Source organism: Brassica rapa, chromosome A07 (genome assembly GCF_000309985.2).
Source record: "Brassica rapa cultivar Chiifu-401-42 chromosome A07, CAAS_Brap_v3.01, whole genome shotgun sequence".
In the NCBI taxonomy this organism is placed as follows: domain Eukaryota; kingdom Viridiplantae; phylum Streptophyta; class Magnoliopsida; order Brassicales; family Brassicaceae; genus Brassica; species Brassica rapa.
In genome coordinates this window covers 4,410,702-4,430,064 of record NC_024801.2, presented here as the reverse complement: position 1 = coordinate 4,430,064, position 19,363 = coordinate 4,410,702, and the positions used below count along the sequence as shown (strand labels likewise).

The following is a 19,363-nucleotide window of genomic DNA, read 5'->3' as shown; positions in this document are numbered from 1 at the left end:
TATGTTTCTTACATGAGAAAAAAAAAGCGAGCCTCCACAATAACCGAGTTGAAGAACTTACAACAGTTACATCCTAAATCAAAATTAAAAGGTAAACCTCAAGATTGTGTGAATATAATAATATGTACTGGATGGTTGGCTTTAGGGCTGGGCAAATAAGTTCCTATGTTTCTTACCCGAACCCGAAAATATATTGGGTTGTACCGGTTCTTTGAAGATTTACTAACCCCGACCCGAACCCGATTGAACCCGAACCGGTTCCGAACCGAACTTTCATATAATCCGAATGGGGCTGATTTTGATAAACCCAAAAAACCGAAACCCGATTGGGACCCCGAATGCCCAGGCCTAGTTAGCTTTATTTATTCTTCCACCCCACATTTAAGTTTTACTATTTTATTCTCATCCAAGTTGAAAAGGCCACGTTACCTTGTAACGGCATGTTTATGAATTCTGAACATATAATTGGAAATAAAGGACAGTAGATAAAAGAAGTAGTTGCTTCTTTCTTCACTCCTATTTATTACACATGAATGTGGGTAGTTACTCCATAAATAAAGCATTATCTATACATCACTGTTTCTTTGGTAAAAATTTAAAGAAACGCGACAAATAATAGGTGCGGGATTTGATTTATTTGATACTGTACTGAGTTAATTTTAGCTATTCATAGAACCATATATATAGTATAGATGTATATAACAATGATGATTGCCAACGTTTATCTGTCCTTCAAAAGAATAATATTCAGAGAAAAACAAAGCAATTAATTTCTCTTGAGAGCTATGCTCGAAGCAAAAGAAATTTATATATACTTAAGTGTTTATATTCAAGTTTCAAACTAACGGGTGTTTAATTATCTTAATTATATATATATATATATATTCTTTTCTAGCCGAACTAGTGTGCAGGTGTGTAGAACAACATTAAAAATAAATATAAAATCTTGCCTCATTATGCAAGAAGAGCAAGTAAAATTAATTTGTTTGGTTATCGCTTGCTCAATTCACGGTCCATTTTCTATATATGTAAACCGAGCCATCTCGAAACGAAAGGCCACAACACAGCTTACTAAGAGCAAACACATAACAAACTTTTTCTTCTCTTCTTTCCACTGTTTAGGGAAATCTCCAATGAAGAATTTAAAGATGTTTTTCTTCAAGATCTTGTTCATCTCATTAATGGTAGCATTATCCATGAAAGGATCTGGGATCAACTTAGAAGATCTACAAAACTTTTTTCACCATAACCTAGAAACCATAACCCTTCTTTCATTTCCTCTGCTTTTCCTGTTGACCATCTACATGTTAAGCCGACCCAAACCCGTTTACCTCGTCGACTTCTCCTGCTACCTCCCACCGTCCCATCTCAAGGTCAGTGTCAAAACACTGATGGAACATGCGAGACGTGCAAGAGAAGCAGGCGTGTGTTGGAAGAACAAAGAGAACGACTATTTGATTGAGTTTCAGCAGAAGATTCTTGAACGTTCCGGTCTCGGTCAAGAAACATGTATCCCCGAGGGTCTCCAATGCTTCCCGCTTCAGCAGGGTATGGCGGCTTCACGTAAAGAGACGGCGGAAGTCATATTCGGAGCGCTTGACAATCTCTTCCGCAACACCGGTGTTAAGCCTGGCGAGATCGGTATCTTGGTGGTGAATTCTAGCACATTTAATCCAACTCCATCACTTGCTTCCATGATTGTTAACAAATACAAACTCAGAGACAACATCAAGAGTCTAAATCTTGGAGGAATGGGTTGCAGTGCTGGAGTCATAGCCATTGATGTTGCAAAGGGATTATTACAAGTTCATAGGAACACTTACGCCATCGTAGTAAGCACAGAGAACATCACTCAGAACTTGTATCTGGGGAAAAACAAATCAATGCTAGTCACCAACTGTTTGTTCCGGGTCGGTGGCGCCGCTATTCTGCTCTCTAACAGATCTAGAGACCGGGCACGCGCAAAGTACGAGCTTCTTCATACCGTAAGGATCCATACCGGATCTGATGATAGGTCCTTTGAGTGTGCAACACAGGAAGAAGATGAAGATGGTATAATCGGAGTTACCTTGACAAAGAATCTACCAATGGTGGCTGCAAGGACTCTTAAGATCAATATCGCCACTTTGGGTCCTCTGGTTCTTCCAATGAAAGAGAAGCTAGCTTTCTTTGTGACATTCCTCAAGAAGAAGTATTTTAGGCCGGAGTTGAAAAACTATACCCCGGACTTCAAACTCGCCTTTGAGCATTTCTGTATCCATGCTGGTGGAAGAGCTCTAATAGATGAGCTTGAGAAGAATCTTAAGCTGTCTCCATTACACGTTGAGGCGTCTAGAATGACACTTCACAGGTTTGGTAATACTTCTTCGAGCTCGATTTGGTATGAGTTGGCTTATACAGAAGCTAAAGGAAGGATGAAGGAAGGCGACAGGATTTGGCAAATTGCTTTGGGATCAGGTTTTAAGTGTAACAGTTCTGTTTGGGTGGCTCTACGAAACGTTAAGCCTTCGGTTCACAATCCGTGGGAAGATTGTATGGACAGATATCCGGTTGAGATTGATATTTAATTTTGTGGTTTAGGCCATGTTGGCTATTTTATCGAACTATCTATCTTTGTTTGGTTTGTGGACCATTTCTTACGTTTGTTCTTCAGAGTTTCGCATCGTATGTTTATTCATGTCTCATGGTTGTTTTTGTATGGTACTTGTTCAAGTAAGAATTGATGGATGTTATAGAATATTCTTTACCTAAAAGTCTTACAAAACATTCATAACTAAGTTTGGTTTCGTCATAGATGGACACCAATTTCGCTAGAGTCAATATGTAGCCAAGTCGGAGAAGCCGCACAGAGGTACGAAAATTGCAGTGTCCGAGTTTTTTTTCTTACCAATGGCTACGGTGATGTGCGTTTTTCCATCTGTCATCTGCAAACGAATTAATAATCCATTAAGATAATTTATCCAAATGATCTATCTGGATGTATTTTTTACCAAAAAAAAAAAAATCTATCTGGATGTATTTTGAAATGGTTAGTTTTTCCATCATGATAGTTTATCTCTGTTGTTTGTAACCACAAATTCGTACACCATAAAATATGTGAACTTATTATTTTCACATTTGGAACTAAAAGAGCACGTAGGAAATTGAACATAGATGTTACTCCTTCCATTTCGTTTTATATGTCATTTTAGGTTCTTTCACACATATTAAGAAAATTATTAAATTTTTTATTATATCATTAATTAATACACTGTTTATTTGTTTTAATTAATTAATGAACTGAAAAATGAAGTGAAAGAACTATCAAACATTTGCATTGAAAATTAAAAAAATGACAATTATAATGAAATAGATTCTAAATTATACAACGACATTTAAAATGAAACGGAAGAAATATTATTTTTTGGATAAGCATGTTAAGAACGGTGATAATTGTTCTTTATGTGAAGTAATTATTTCAACACATTTTACACCAAAGAACGATGATAATAGTTCTACCCAAAATTTACGTTCACTTTCCAATTAATTTCAAACTTTATATGAGCTATTCTCTTTGCCTTCAGTTTGTTCTAAACACTTTAACGGTGACAACTGATAAGTAGTTGATATCAGCATATCAGTCCGTTATCAAAATTTACATTCAATTTCTAGTTTATTTTTAACACTTGAACAATATAATTGGATGATGATCTAGGAGTTATTCGTATTAAACTTTCTGTCTAATTTTCAATTAACTAGGGGCGTAGCTCCGCGCAAGCGCGGAGTCGTGGACGTTGTTGTTGCTCTATCTAAATATGTGGAGGTGATGACGTGCTTGTGATGTTGGTTTTTTGTTGCGTCATTTATTCTCTAAGATTTGTATTGTAATAGGATTGAGTTGGGGTGATGAACTGTGCTACTTTTTGTGATTGGTGTTTTGTATTTGTTGTGTAGGCAGAGTAGTTTACATGGTTGGGTTTATTTGATGTATTTATATTTAAACAATGTTCATACTTCCAAATTTGGTAGATATTCATGTTATAACATTTATAATATGTAATTGGCTGTAAGTTGTGTAAAAATTGCATACATTAAGTGTAAGTTGTTATTGGGCCTTAACTGGCCAAAAATGCAGCGAAGTTTTTTTCCAGAAAGATAAAATCGTATGGCTCGTGTTTTGTCAGGCTAGGAACATTGAATTAGTTGTTTGTCAATTCCGTAAACGAAAATTTCACGAACTCTCTGGATCTTTGATTTTCATTTCCAATCAAACCTTTTTCTTCCTTGTGATGTGATCTATGTTTGCGGAGATTAAAATTTAAATTTGAACTTGGATGATGTTTCTATTTTCACGATGAAATTTCACACACGAACTAACTGGGCTACTCATGGTGAGTTAACTCAGAGGAACATTCATCATTAGTCCTCTGGTATGCTTTTTTGGTTGTTCATCATGTTCGCTTTCTTTACTCATTTTGGTAATGCTTATTCTTATTGTTCATGTATCCAATACTTAAGTAATTTCCAAGCTTCCGGCCAGGTCTGTTTTCTTGGGGCGCCTAAAAGCCAAATCCTTTGAGTTTAGTTTAAGAAAAAGTTTATCGAAAATGGTATGTTCAAGGCTTGAACCATGTCTCATTGCGCCGTTAGTGTTAGATTAAATAACTATACCACAATTATTATTTTCTAAATTTATTTCTCTTTAACTATATAACATAATTTGGTGCCTAAATCTTTTGATTTGTCAGCTTTAGCATAGAGACAACTTGCTATATTTGTTTTGACAAAGTTAATCAAGAAAAGTAAATCCTTTTTACTAGCTTATGAGACATGAGAAGAAGAGATAAACAAACATGTAAACAATCCATGTTTTATTAAAATTAAAAAAAATATTTGGTTTAATTGTTTAAACAGTTTTGGTTAAAAGTAAACCGATTAAAACCATAGAGATGTTAAGTATATAACTATTAATTTACGGAGATATACATTTGTAACTTTTAATTCAAGGATAAATAAACTTACGGTTTTCAGTACAAAAATATTTACCAAGAGTTCCTACTTCAATGGACAAGCTATATACTAGTACTTATCGCATAAATAGCACACGTCAAACCAAAGTTGTTTGAAGGGGTTACACTCTCCTGTGAAGGCCTAATAGATATTGATTTCGCTCCAAAATTAGAGATAAGAAGACACCTCACCTCGGTCCATGGTAATTCGGTCCAAAACACCTTCGGCCTTTCGGCTCGACCGAACTAGATCAAGGACCGAAAAGCATTTTGGGACACCAAAGTATAAAAAGGTGACGAAGAGCACAAAGAGAGGCATCATAAATCAAGTACACGACACTAAAACGACTAGAATTAGGGTTTATCATTCCGGTCATCTGTTTCGACCAAAGTATTGGCCTTGTCTTTCTGTTTTCAGACCTAAACTCTTGCAACTCGGTACTCTAATAAAACGTCTTTTTGAACACCCACGAAATTTACTCTTCTTATCTTAAATAATCGTTTAACAAAACTTAGATTAAATAAAAGTCGTCGAATAAAAGTTATAAAATAATATTTTCTTGTCATTGTCAGTTAAGCTAAAATTGTCATAAAATGTTAAATCCAAGCGAAGTGAAGATAAGATTCACAGTCGTTGAACCAAACAGAAACGAACGTCTCACTCTCGTTTATAAACGAAGAGGGTAAGGTTGTAATCTTACGTTTTAGGATAAGAACAGCCCGTCGTCTCCGGCGACGATGAAGTGGTTACTTGTCGCCGTGTTGACCACTTTTACGATTTCTTCCGCCGTGACACAATCTCATATCCTCCTTGGATCTCCGGTCAACTCTCTCTGCGCTGACCTCATTCATCCGGCCGGTTACTCCTGCACCGAACACACTGTAATCTCATCGCTTTCCAGTCTCCAATCAAGATTCCTGTTTGGATTGTACCATTCACATCTCTCATATTCTTGTTCTTAGATTCAAACGAAAGATGGGTACATACTAGCTCTTCAACGCGTGGCTTCTCCTGCTCAGAATCTAACACTTCAGTATGGTCCGCCTGTTCTGCTTCAGCACGGTCTATTTATGGTATCCTTGCTTGCTTGGTCGCAAATTCAACTTAAATGAAGGACAAAACTGCTTAAATGTCTTGTCTTTTTGTGGCAGGCTGGAGACGTGTGGTTCTTGGATTCCCCTAAAGAGTCCTTAGGCTTCATTCTTGCAGATCATGGGTTCGATGTTTGGGTAGGAAACGTTCGTGGTACGCGCTATAGTTACGGGCATGTAACTTTCTCTGAAACTGACAAGGTATTTTAAGATTTGATGTTTATTTGCTCCTCTCTATTTATATTATGCCTATTAGTATTTGAATGTGATGTCATACTTTTTCTATATACAGGAATTTTGGGATTGGAGTTGGCAAGATTTGGCTATGTATGACTTGGCAGAAATGGTTCAGTATATGTATTCACTTGCAAACTCCAAAATCTTCCTTGTTGGACATTCTCAGGTCATTGTTCTTCTTGAACTGAATAAGGGGTCTGTCAGGTCCCCTCTTGCGGATTAGTAAACTAAACTTTTTCAGTTTCTTTCGACAGGGGACCATCATGTCTTTTGCTGCTCTTACTCAGCCACGTGTTGCGGAAATGGTTGAAGCAGCCGCGTTGCTTTGTCCAATATCGTATTTGGATCATGTCACAGCTCCACTTGTAGAAAGAATGGTTTTTATGCATCTCGATCAGGTATTCTTGGCTCTTGAATATTATAGAAAGCGATTCCAGAGAATCTAGTTAACAACATTGGTCGGTTCTCTTTCTAGATGGTCGTTGCTCTTGGCCTGCATCAAATAAACTTTCGAAGGTCGTGACTCGTGTCTCATCTAGCTTTTGTGTGTGTTGGTATATAGTGTGACTTTTCTTTACTAACACTTGTATTCTGTGATCTCAGTGAGACTTTAGTTAAACTTGTTGACTCGTTATGCGAAGGGCATGTGGATTGCACTGATTTCCTCTCGTCCATAACAGGTTTTCCCAATATATTTTTTAATATTCGTTCCATAACTATGTTTGTTAGAGGAAAAAACAGATAAAAAAATGTAAAATAGTGGAAAGTGTTTGATAATGTATGTATGTGTATGAATTCATGCGCCTTTCTAATCTAGCTTTTGAACTGATGTTAACGAATGGCAGGGAAGAATTGTTGTTTCAATGACTCGAGGATAGAATACTATTTAGATTACGAGCCTCACCCATCATCTGTGAAGAACTTGCGACATCTTTTCCAAAGTGAGATCTCTACTCATTTGATTCTCGAGTCATTTTTCATAGTTTGTATTCGATGGCCTTGGCTTTTACTTATCCACGCTTGACACTCCCTTTTGGTTTTGGATTCTAATGCATTCAAGTGATTCGGAAGGGGAGCTTTGCACAATATGACTACGGCTTTCTAAAAAACATATTGACTTATGGGACATCAAAACCTCCAGAATTCAAACTTAGCCTCATTCCGGCATCATTACCAATGTGGATGGGGTACGGTGGAAGTGATCTTTTAGCAGACGTGACGGATGTGGAACGTACTCTCGCCGAGCTACCTTCGAGACCAGAGTTGCTATATCTTGAGAATTATGGTCACATTGATTTTGTGCTTAGTACAAGTGCCAAAGAAGATGTGTATAAGCACATGATTCAATTCTTCAGGGCGAGGAAAAAATCCATTAGTTGGTGAAACTACTAACTGCAAGGCTGGGCACATGTCATCTGCTATCTGTCTCCTAGTTGATAACGTCTGTGTATATATATATGTCAAACTCAGTTGGCTTCCATAAAATTGAACTAGATAGACTAATCCTTGTGAATGACATTAAATGAGATACATAAATGAGATATAAACCCAATGTGACTATTGTTTTCACCAATCTGCAGTATTATTATAGAAAAGATTATTAAGATCAAGATTAAGGAATAAACTAAAACTCATAATTCAAATGAGATAAGGAGATGCTTCATCATAATTCAAAACTAAAACTCTCTCTGAACAATCTTTAAACTCATAAGCTATGCTACATCGTGGCATCTCTTTATCCCATTAGGTAACTTATATTTAGATAACTCTTAATTATATTATCTAATTGTAATCTTTTTAGAAACCATAACTCAGAAGGATTATGATGACTTATGACTTAAGTTATCTTCAAGTTTAAGTCAACATTATCTGCCTTAAATATGAAATCATCTTTCAACACATCTTGAATCCCAATGAAGTCTCTCATTTCATTAAACTTGGTCATACCAAAAGCATTTGTTAGAATATCTGCTTTTTATTCTTTTCGGGTAATGTGTTCTATCTCTACAACATATTCCCAAGTCATACTTTGTGCGTATGTTTCGACCATGAAAAACTGAGTTCTTAGTAAGAGAAGTTACTGATTGATTATTGATCTAAATGACGACTTTCTCACATGATAATCCAATGACTTCGCTAAGTTAGTCTTGGAGCCAAATCGCTTACTTTGCTGCTTCGATACCCGCCATAACTTTGGACTCACATGTTGATAATGCTACAGTATATTATTTTTGTGAACACCAAAAGATTGACGATTCACCAAGATAGAATATGTGACAAGTTGTGTTTTTTTATTTGTATTTTTGTCATCATCATGATCAACATTATGACTACTATCTAGGGGTGTTAAAACGGGCTACCTGGGTCCATTTAGGCGCTGTCCGTTTAGATTCTGTAACTTTAAGCATGTTTTTTTACATGTCCGTTTAAACTCATTTAATTTTAAGCCCGTTATTTTGGTACCGCCCATTTAGATCCGTTTATGGCTTTTTATCTTCTTTTTTTTTGGTGTAAAGGTTTTTTTCTCTTCTTAATGCAGTTTTAATTTTTATTTTACAAACCATATTTTTTACATACAGTTTTGAATAATATGTAATGAACCCGATTTGTGTATCTAACACATATTTAAAATCTGAAACTCAGAAAGTGAAATACAACAAACCATAGAAAATATGAAAGTGTTATAAACGTGAAGAATGAATGTCAAGAATATACGCAACAAAAATTTACATTTTCGTGTGTCTGTGTATTATGTGGAGCCCGCGTCACTATGCACACACGGTAAATCCTACTTTTTCACTTCTATATAAACAAACGAAGTTCGATGATTGTAACTTGCACCTCAACATCTCTTCTCCCTCTTTATAAGTATTCTCTCCCTCACATATTTATCTCATATCAGTCTTATTTCATTTTGCGGGAATAAAATTTTACCCTTATTTAAATTTGTTGATACTGTAAAATTATAAGTTATTTTATAACACGATCACTCTGCGATTCGGTAAAATTTATATGTATCATATATACCCTACTATAATGGCCTATACCGCCTATATTACTATTTATTATTTTGTAGTAATTGTTTTAATTAATTATCATTTACCTATATTAATGTGGGCGGTATGTCGCCTCGTTAATAAACCTTGATTGTTAAATACATTATAATTATTGGCATGGTTGTGCTGCCGCATAATTTATTTAATGTTATAATTTTTCTATCACCATAATATGATTGATATTTATTTTTTTCATTTTATTATGGTTATTATATAAATGTTTGATCACCTATATAAAATATTATGAAATTTACGGAATTTGGTTGACTTATTATTACAATATTATCAGATTGATTTTTGGTTCATACGATTTAATCCCAACGGTCACAAAAAAAAATATCAAAATTTTTACCTTTCTCAAACGGGTATGAATAGTGTTTTCATCTACAAATATACTCATTCTTCACTCATTTACTTCATCCAAAACATTTCATCTTCTCTCAAATATATTCAAATCGCCCCATTCCGGTTTTTCATTGCAAGAAAGATGATTTGCATATTTTTGGTTTTATGTGCAATTCTAATTTTTGCCTCTATGTACGGTCTTTTTATTGGAGAATTTACTCTTGAAGAATTTACGCTTAATGTCGGTTTACTTTTCTATGCGCTTTTTTTCCTTGTAATTGTGTGTATTACTAACGTAAATGGTTCATTTTAAAATTATGAAATTCTAATTATTACTAACGTAAAAGGTTCATTTTAAAATTACGAAATTCTAATAAAATATATTATTTTGTGTTTTAGAAATATAAATGGAAAACATCGATAAGCTCCAGTTCCCAGCTCTAAAAATAACTGGCGAAATTATTTCGGATGGGTCACAAACGTGAAACCTTATCTCGTAATGAAGAAGTTAACTGAACGATAAAAATCGGTAACAAATCGCCGCCCGAGCTTATAGTCGAAGCGATAATCTTCCTGAAGAAGTATTTAGATGAGAATCTAACGCACAACTATGCAAAACGTCGAGGACCCAGCCGAACTATGGCAAGCATTGAAGGAGAGGTTTGATAACTAGAAGGAAATTGATATACCATGGATTTTACTCATTATTAGCCATGTTATATAGGTGTTTTAAGATATATTTACTTTGGTATAGAGTATATTTAGATTATTTACAGGTTCAGGGACGATTTGGAGGAAAGTGGTGATTTTGGTGTCTTTTGGAGCCTTTTGAGTGAAGAGCTGCACAAATGCATCTGATTTTTAGCTATGTATGGAGACCTTCCCACTTAGATTGAGCCCATCGTTTGACATAAGATAGAGCTTTGAATTAGCTTTTCAATGCCATTGGTCTGAGGTCAATCAGCATCCTGTAGCAGAAGTTATGCCCGTTTTACCGAAGAGTGGCTAGTCTGCCTCGCGAGAGGAAGCTGTCGAGGAGATGAAGGACTGTCAATCGATGGTGCACCCTAGCCATCGATCGAAGGTGATTCCATAATATGGGCCAAGCATATTTTATGACCGAATGAAGTCCAGAAGCCACACTAAGTTACCAAAATACCCATGGACGACCAGAAACCCTATTTATGTATTTCTAAGCCATTGTTGACGGCTACACGCTTTCTTTAATTCATAGTTCTAGGTTAGGAGAGAAAGTAAGAACTCCTTCAGAGTCCTGCTGGACCTTTTTTGGTTTTTTATATCTATTCTATTGCAGTTTTATATCTATTCATCTATGATTTCTATGACAAACTTCATTCTTGACTAGATCCACCTGTTAGGTTTAGGGTTCAAATAGGTTATGAGGGATTAGCCCAAAATATAGAATTGCTAGTTTGTGATATTCATCAATAGTATGTTCTTACTTCTTGTGTTCTAGAGTCGCGAACTAGAGCCCTGATCTTAGAATCATTAGGCACAAGTGATAGCTTGGTCTTTTCTCTGAATAGATCCTCATTGAACTAAGTTTGCTAGAAACAAGTGATAACTGATCTAGGAACCCTAGTGAGTACTTTATCAACCCGGGCGCAAAGCTTGCTAGAAGCGTGTCGATCGATATTCCAATAGAATAATCGATCGACGTCGTGAAAGGTGTATCGGTCGATATTCCTCTAGAATCATCGATCGACACTTTCTAATTGATCGACAAACGATAGTTGAGATCAATAGATCTAGTCAATAGACGAATTTAGAAAGCGAGAGCCGATCGGTTTGTCCTTAAGTGTGGAGCTCTTTAATATCTTGCATACAACAATTAGTCTCTATATCATTATAATCTTGATTACCTGAATAGAAACCCTAGATCTAGCAACCAGCCTTCCATCAAACAACTCAATCAATCAACCGAGCAACTAACTTGCACACCACTGCCATTTACATTTAAACTATTAGCCTAGCTTAATCATACAACTATTAGATCTTTTGTGTGCCCTAGCTCCCTGTGAATTCGATCCCTAAGTGTACAACTCGACCTATTATTTGAGAGAGTATAAATCACTCCTTAGAGTAATTTGAGTGATATCATAAATCAATCTCCCTCACTCTCTTGAAGAGTGAAAAAAACCTAAGGTTTCAGGATTTTCAAAAAGTTGTGCAATACAATTCTGCTGTTTTGAGGATAGCTGCACAACTAAAGTATTGTGGTAGTCTCGTCTCTGAGGCAGAAATGCTCGACAAGACATACAACACTTTCCACAAAGAGCATAAAGTTCCACCCCGAATTTACAGAAAATGTGGGTACACTAGCTTTTCTGAATTGATGGTTACGCTCATGTTGTCTGAAAAGAACGATGAGCTACTAATCAAAAACCACAATTCCCTACCTACGGGAGCCAAGGCATTCCCTGAAGTGAATGTTACGGCGGTAGAAAATTTGGAAAGGAGAAACCAGACAAACTGAGGTCGTGGTCGCTGTTTCAACAACAAACGTGGAAAGACTTATAATCCAAAGTGGAAGAGATCTAACAAATGGGTTAGATCTGAACAACTTCCTAAGGGTAAAGAAACTCAAGAGGATACCACCCAGAAGCGTGAGACTGTATGTTACAAATGTGGATGTAAAGGACATTGGTTTTGTACATGTCATACTCATCCACATCTCTGTAAGTTATATCAAGAGTCCACGAAAGGCAAAGCTAAAGAAGTAAATCTCAATGAAAACCTTGAAGGGATGTCGTACCTCGAAGCATCCGATTTCGCAAATGAGCTGGACTAGATTCCTCCTGAAGAGAACTGAAATACTTATAAAAGACTACTGAATAGTATTCAGTATTGTCATGTATAATTATTACATTTCCTGCTTTAAACGAATAATGATGTTTTAACTTCACCTTAATGTATAACTATTGTGTGTTTCCTTATATGATTATTATATGAATGAATTCTATGTTTTCTTTTATTAATATTTATGACAATTTCAGAAATCGATCACAATGCTAATGGAGCAAAATCCAAGAAACGGATTCGAGAAATATGTATACCAGATAGTGGAACAACGCACACTATTTTGAGACAAAAAAATGTTCTCTGATATAAAACCGACAAGAATTATCGTCAATACAATATCAGGTCCTGCAGACGTGATTGAAGAAACTGGTAAAGCAAACTTACGTTACCAAATGGAACAAATTTTTCCATAAACAATGCTCTATATTCTCCGAATTCTAAAAGGAATTTGTTGAGTTTCAAAGACATATATCTTCATAGATATGATACTCAGTCTGCAACTGAGAATGGAAAGAAGTACATGTATTTAACTTCTGGTAAATGTGGCAAAAAGCACATATTGGAAAAGTTCCCAGAATATCTTTCGGGATTGCGTCATACTTATATCGATGAAATTGAATCAAATTATGTAGTGAAACGAAATCCAGAAGAATTCACATTATGGCATGATCATCTTGGACACCCATGCACCACAATGATGCGTAAAATCATAAAAAGCTCACATGGTCATTCACTGAAAATCCAGGAGATTTCTCAAGGAAATAAAATTATATGTGTTGCATGTTCTCTTGGAAAATTGATTGTAAGGCCATTGCCAACCAAAATCGATAAAGAATCACCAAAGTTCCTTGAAAGAATTCAAGGCAATATATGTAGACCAATACATCCACCTTGTGGACCATTCTACTATTTTATGGTATTAATTGACGCATCTAGTAGATGGTCACACGTTTGTCTATTATCATCTCGAAATGTGGCATTTGCGAGATTTCTAGCTCAAATAATCAAACTGTGAGAACAGTTCCCTGATTATACTATTAAAAGAGTTAGATTAGATAATGCTGGTGAATTCACATCCCAAGCATTCAATGATTATTGTATGGTAATGGGAATTGAAGTAGAACATTTTGTTGCTCATGTTCATACTCAAAATGGTTTGGCTGAATCTTTCAAAAGGTCAAATGGTTGGTTTTGCAAATGCATGATATCTTTCAGATCCATACAAAGCCCGATCGCAAACGAGATACGTTTTCACGATCGGAGGCACTGCTATATCTTGGCCTTCTCAGAAACAAACGCTCGTGCCTCCGATCGTGGCTACTTCTTCAAATCATGCCGAAATCATCGCACTCCATGAAGCAAGTAGAGAATGCGTATGGCTAAGATAATGCGGCATGTGTTGCTCAAACAAAGGAAGGATATATCAAAAGCGATAGAACAAAGCATATTCATCTGAAGTTCTTCTCATACACTCAAGAGCTCGTGAAGAAGAAAGAGATTGAAGTAAGATATGTCCGATCATGCGACAATGCAGCCGACCTCTTCACAAAATCACTTCCGACTTCGGTATTCAGAAAACATTTCCATAACATTGGAATGTGTCATCGGAAGGATCTATGACTGCTCATTCGAGGGGGAGCTTACGTAGTTGTTTTCCATTAGGTTTTCCTAGAAAGATTTTTAACGAGGCAACAAAGACGTTAAGCAAGAGACGATAGTGACACCGGTCTCCAAGGGGGAGTGTTATAAACATGAAGAATGATTTTGGTGTTTTCGTGTGTATGTATATTATGTGGATCCTGCGTAATTATGCACACACAATAAATCCTACTTTTTCACTTCTATATAAATGAACGAAGTTCAATGATTGTAACTTGCACCTCAACATCTCTTCTCCCTCTTTATAAGTATTTTCTCTCTCGCATATTTATCTCATATCAGTATTATTTCAGTTTCCGGGTATAAAATTTCATCCTTATTTAAATTTCTCGACACTTTAAAATTATAAGTTATTTTATAACAGAAAGTACATAAAGTTTACTTCATAAAGAAACTGCAAACCATAGAAAATAAGATAGAAACGAACTTCATCCTCCTCTTATAATCTCAAACTAGGATTTGACCCGCGCTTTGAAAGCGCATGATTTATTTTATTTTTAAATTTTAAAAATATTTTTAATGATGAAATTAGAATTTATTTTATTTTCAAATTTTAGAATATTTTTAATGAAAAAATAATAATTTAATTTATTTTTAAATTTAAAAATATTTTTAATGATGAAATTGTGTTTCTATATAAAATGATCTTATCTATTTATAATTGTGATGATTGTTTATGTTTGAAAAATATTCTTATATGTTAGACATGATACAATTTATTTACAATAAAATTTATTGTATAGTAATTTTTATGAATTTATTGTCTACCAACAATATCAACTTGAAAATGTTTTACTTCCACAAAATCTCTTTTCTCTTTAAAAACAAACAGGTAATTGCAACTTGCTATGTCTACTGAGTACTTCACTTTTCAAATCTCAACAGTATATGCCTATAGTATTATGGAAACAGAATTAATAATATTGGAAATGCAGTTACCATATATATATATATAGAAGAATCGTGTAGACATGAAGTAATTGTAAAGTGGCATTTAATTCTTTGAAAATAAGTAATGGAATGTTAGTAATTGTTGGTGCATATGATTGGTAAAATAAATGCTTGGCCGGATTATTTTTTTAATTGTTCGAAAAATAAGGAATGGCACTGGTCAAATTATTGGGATCCAAAATCCTATTTAAGAACAGGAAAAAAAAGATAATGGCATAAACTTGTAAATTACTTGAAAACTCAAGGGCAGAATCCTATAAAGATTTTGCTTTAATAGTATAGATCAACGATCCTTTCTCCATCTCCTTGTTATCTGAAAATATTGTCTTGAGTAGAAGAAGTACCACGTTCTTGGCCTGTACCTGAAGAACAAACTTTGTATCAAAATCTGAAGAAACTGAATCTGAAGAACGAGATGGGTAATAATCCACTCAATCAACGAATCTCAATAAAGAAAAAGAAGCATCAACAAAACAACAACACTTCAATTCTGTGGAGAAGAAAAAAAAAAGACAAACACATGGATGAGTTTATGGTGCTTACAATTGAAGCGAAGATAGAGTTTCGGGACAGAGATTAAGTGATAGTGAACGAGAGAGAGGAGGACGATGACAAGAAGTTTACAACCAAACCTCCTGCAACCCAGAATCAAAATCAAAAGAAGAACTGTTTTAGAGATTACTCTTGAAGAAGATGAAAAATGTCAAAACAAGCAGTTAGCTTAGTGAAGAAAATCCAAAGGACCATTTTCTCGATTTCTCAAGTTCGATTCATATAGTTTTTTCCAGATTTCATCTACGATGATGAGTTTGAGCTTTTGATGTAGAAAAACTAATAAAAACGACATCATTTCATATATTATGAAGGATAAAATAAATAACAGGACCTTAAAGGGTAAACTTTGTTGAACCTTGTATAAATAAACGGATACGGACTCTACCCGTTTAAACTCTGTCTGTCAAAGCCCACAGGCACTTTACCCGTTTTAACATCCCTACTACTATCGTTGTAGCCTACTATCTTTGGCATGTTTGAAGTCGATCCGTTTCGTCCGAAAATATGGTTATCTGATTCGATCAGATCTGTAGCTACCCGAATATACGGTGTTTGGATATTCAAAATTTTTTATATTATTGACTGGATATTCGTTTCGATCCAAACAAAATAAAATATATTTTTAAAATAAATATTAATTCAAAAATAATATAATTAGTAATATTTTATTATAAAAATAAAGTTACCTTTTATAACTAATAACTAAAACATTGTACAATTACAGAAAATATAATATATAACTAATTAAATATATGTTTATATATATGTCCATAAAAATATTAGTATTTATGATTTGTTTCATTCTTTATGCATGCTTCATATTATTATTTGCTTTGTTTCATAGAATCTCACATATTCAATTTTTTTTGTTTGAATCAAAACATTCAAAATTTACACATATTTTGCTCAACCCTAAATTGAGACTATGCGGAGGGTTTATAGGAGCAGGCCAAGCACATTATAGAATAATGGGTGCCCAAGACTTTAACGAAACCAAAGATCCATCTCAACACGTATAACACATAAAAAATACCATGAATTTGAAGGAAAAAAAAAAGACAATAGGAAGTTGCCCCTAAATACACTACATTTAACAGAAGTCTTGCTAAATGGGGTCAGGTTTAGAAAAAAAATGTTAACCGGTTCTATTACGTAGCCTTTGAAGTGGTACCAGAAACTGAACACTACGATGATCTGTTACGGGTAAAAAAGAAAAAAAGGAATCATACTCTCTTCTTCTTCCTTGCTTGATAACGTATGTGCAGTGCAGAGCCCTTAGGATTCAACTGATGTGGCTTGCTTTCTCATAACCTTTGGCTGAAGTACATGTTCATGAAATATTTGGACGGGTTGAATCCACTTAAGATCACTGAAAATATTATAAAAACAAACTTAAGATGATGTTCTACCATTTTTTCTAAAAGAGAAAACTGCGAAACTAATGAATGATCTAAGCTTACAGATAGGGGACAGGACAATCACGATCCCGATTGGGTAAAGGAAGAATGTTGTTCGTTCCAAAAATGGAAGCACTGTATTGGATTCATTCATAGCAAACAATGTCAGAAGATTATTTGTGGAAGGAAACAATAAAATTTATGAGACTTACCGTCATATCCTAGGAAGTTAAGATAATGGTAATACGAAGCCCCGACCATGAAAAGCAAATTCGATAGCAGTAGAGGGATGAATCCGTGAGTTATCAGGAGTGGTGATAGAAAATAATGTACGACTGCAGCGACACAAGAAGAAAGTATAAGTCATCGATACAATCTCTTTTTGCGGAGATTCTTCTTTGAGAACTGAGTGATGTGTTTGAAGATGGAATTACCGTAGAGTAGTACAAACATTGGAAAGAAGGAGTTGCAGTGAACATCAAATGTATACAGCCTACAGAAATTTACATAGAAGCAAAGTCACTGACAAGCTCACACATGGACAGAAAGAAACACTGATATGGAATATGGATACTGGACTCTGTCTTAGAGAGAGAAAAAAAAAATCAAAATAATAATAATGATAATAATAACTAGGACAAGAGACCAGTCAGTCAATAAACTTACCATTCAACGCGTTGTTCCACCACATGACTGTTTGGAGCCTCCTCACGCAGGTAAGAGTTCGTCAGAAACCTGATAATCCATACCTCAAGTCAGAGAGACATTGTAGATTTGACATAAGAAACCAATCAAACTGCAATGATATTACAAGGAAACCATACAGAAGGATTAAGACTCTTGCAAGAGCGATTTTCACTAGGCTGGCAACGTTCGTAAGAGGAGATTTAGTATTAAATTTTTAAGTGTTTGTCTTGCACTATAAATATGATCAAATTAGCAAGCAATTACCACAGACACATGGATGCAACATTTAAGAAATGTACTTACCAACAGCATGTAGCTATAAGTCCTCCCGTGATTAAGAAATGAGTAAGGAAAACTGATATAACTAGGACGACAGCATGAGAGCCACTATGGTCATACCTGAAGCAGGGACGAGAGATTACAGTCAAAAGCAATAACAAAGTAGTTTTCCAAGGAAATAATTTTAACTCTCACATTCTAAAAGATGCACAATTACAAAATACTTACGTGGCACAGTAGGCTAAAGTTGAAAGAATGAGAAGCAGGCTACAGATCACAATAAAAGCAGGGTCATCACGTGCCCATTGGTTTTTCGTTTCTGAGAGAAAGAAAGAAAGAAAAAGGAACTCACTTATATTTTACAATGCCATTAGCAAAGTTTTAGCTTATTCTTAATAGTATTAGACCAGGGGAGGTATATTAATAAAGACGGGCAAACAAGAAACTCACAAAGAAGATGCTTCTCTGCAAGTAACATATTCATATTAAATAAGACCACAAATTGATAAAGCTGATTGCAGTAGCGTAATAAAGGCTTGGTAATGAAAGCTAAAGCTTACGTTTGTGGTACTTAGTGTGTTGATAGCTGATGCCGTAGTTGCGTTCACATACAAAATTGGACAAGAATAAGAAATTTGAAGTGAGACAATCTCAAAGTCTATTCCAATAAGCTCTGTAGTAAAAGCCTTCCAGTTGTGAAATTTGAGATGCATGAGTCTCTCAGGAAATTAAAAAAAGACTTACACAACTTTGGGAGATGTACAAAGGTTAAGCATTTGCCAGAAAGTATATTCAATATCCATTTGTTGCCACTGCAATGGAGAAAAGGATTATTCGATCTAAGAAATTACGAATCTATGTATTTGTCGCAATATCAGTTGATGAAAATGGATCAATATCTGAGATGGCGATTAAAAAGAGAACCTTGACGATGCGACGAAAATACTGGAGGAACATTGGGTTAGCTCGGGATGATGAAGAAGAAGAAGAAGAGCGAGATCTGGAAGTTGTGGGTAACATCTTCGTCTTCTCCTTTCGTTGCTCTTTCTACTGTTGCTTGCTGCTCTTCCTCTTCTTCGTTTCGTTTGATCTAATGATGATCTCTCTCAGGTTCCCCCCTTTGGTTATTTTTCGGGTTTAGGGATTGATTTGCTTCTTCTCTTTCCGTTGCGGTATGCGTTTGATACAAAACCGTTTCACAATCACTATGTATTAATCATTGAGCATTAGCGACGTATCATTTTTTTCTTAGAATAAGTTTGTTCATACAAACATATACTATGTTTTTATTAAA

General features: G+C 35.1%; 3 protein-coding genes and 1 pseudogene across 3 annotated transcripts; 3 read left to right on the top strand and 1 right to left on the bottom strand.

Moving 5' to 3' along the window:
* The first annotated feature begins 907 nt into the window (after positions 1-907).
* Positions 908-2,746, top strand: LOC103828479 (3-ketoacyl-CoA synthase 8). Its single transcript, XM_009104081.3, has one exon. The coding sequence runs from the start codon at positions 957-959 to the stop codon at positions 2,565-2,567; it is 1,611 nt and encodes a 536-aa protein (XP_009102329.2). The 5' UTR covers positions 908-956; the 3' UTR covers positions 2,568-2,746.
* Positions 2,747-5,561: 2,815 nt separating this feature from the next.
* LOC103828480 (triacylglycerol lipase 1) lies at positions 5,562-7,886 on the top strand. The gene is made up of 9 exons (XM_009104082.3): positions 5,562-5,870; positions 5,952-6,062; positions 6,141-6,281; positions 6,373-6,483; positions 6,572-6,715; positions 6,793-6,833; positions 6,921-6,997; positions 7,163-7,258; positions 7,378-7,886. Exons 1-9 carry the CDS (start codon positions 5,727-5,729, stop codon positions 7,698-7,700), a joined length of 1,188 nt encoding a protein of 395 aa, XP_009102330.1. The 5' UTR covers positions 5,562-5,726; the 3' UTR covers positions 7,701-7,886.
* Positions 7,887-11,840: 3,954 nt separating this feature from the next.
* On the top strand, positions 11,841-16,885 carry LOC117126786 (annotated as a pseudogene).
* Positions 16,690-19,303, bottom strand: LOC103828481 (protein unc-50 homolog). Its single transcript, XM_018653055.2, has 10 exons — positions 18,994-19,303; positions 18,814-18,881; positions 18,630-18,655; positions 18,298-18,388; positions 18,094-18,189; positions 17,770-17,838; positions 17,538-17,596; positions 17,316-17,438; positions 17,167-17,238; positions 16,690-17,075 (listed from the first exon to the last, which is right to left on the bottom strand). The coding sequence occupies exons 1-10, from the start codon at positions 19,087-19,089 to the stop codon at positions 17,011-17,013; spliced, it is 765 nt and encodes a 254-aa protein (XP_018508571.1). The 5' UTR covers positions 19,090-19,303; the 3' UTR covers positions 16,690-17,010.
* Between the last annotated feature and the right edge of the window lie 60 nt (positions 19,304-19,363).

What these genes read in the sequence shown, in the direction of transcription:
- LOC103828479 (XM_009104081.3), top strand. Translation starts at nt 957, where the DNA reads ATGCAAGAAGAGCAAGTAAAATTAATTTGTTTGGTTATCGCTTGCTCA.
- LOC103828480 (XM_009104082.3), top strand. Translation starts at nt 5,727, where the DNA reads ATGAAGTGGTTACTTGTCGCCGTGTTGACCACTTTTACGATTTCTTCC. An exon ending in CTTTCTCTGAAACTGACAAG is followed by an intron (nt 6,282 to 6,372) that starts GTATTTTAAGAT and finishes TTCTATATACAG; the next exon opens with GAATTTTGGGATTGGAGTTG. An exon ending in TTTCCTCTCGTCCATAACAG is followed by an intron (nt 6,998 to 7,162) that starts GTTTTCCCAATA and finishes AACGAATGGCAG; the next exon opens with GGAAGAATTGTTGTTTCAAT.
- LOC103828481 (XM_018653055.2), bottom strand. Translation starts at nt 19,089, where the DNA reads ATGTTACCCACAACTTCCAGATCTCGCTCTTCTTCTTCTTCTTCATCA. An exon ending in TGTACATCTCCCAAAGTTGT is followed by an intron (nt 18,656 to 18,813) that starts GTAAGTCTTTTT and finishes CTACGGCATCAG; the next exon opens with CTATCAACACACTAAGTACC. An exon ending in GATTGTCCTGTCCCCTATCT is followed by an intron (nt 17,076 to 17,166) that starts GTAAGCTTAGAT and finishes TAATATTTTCAG; the next exon opens with TGATCTTAAGTGGATTCAAC.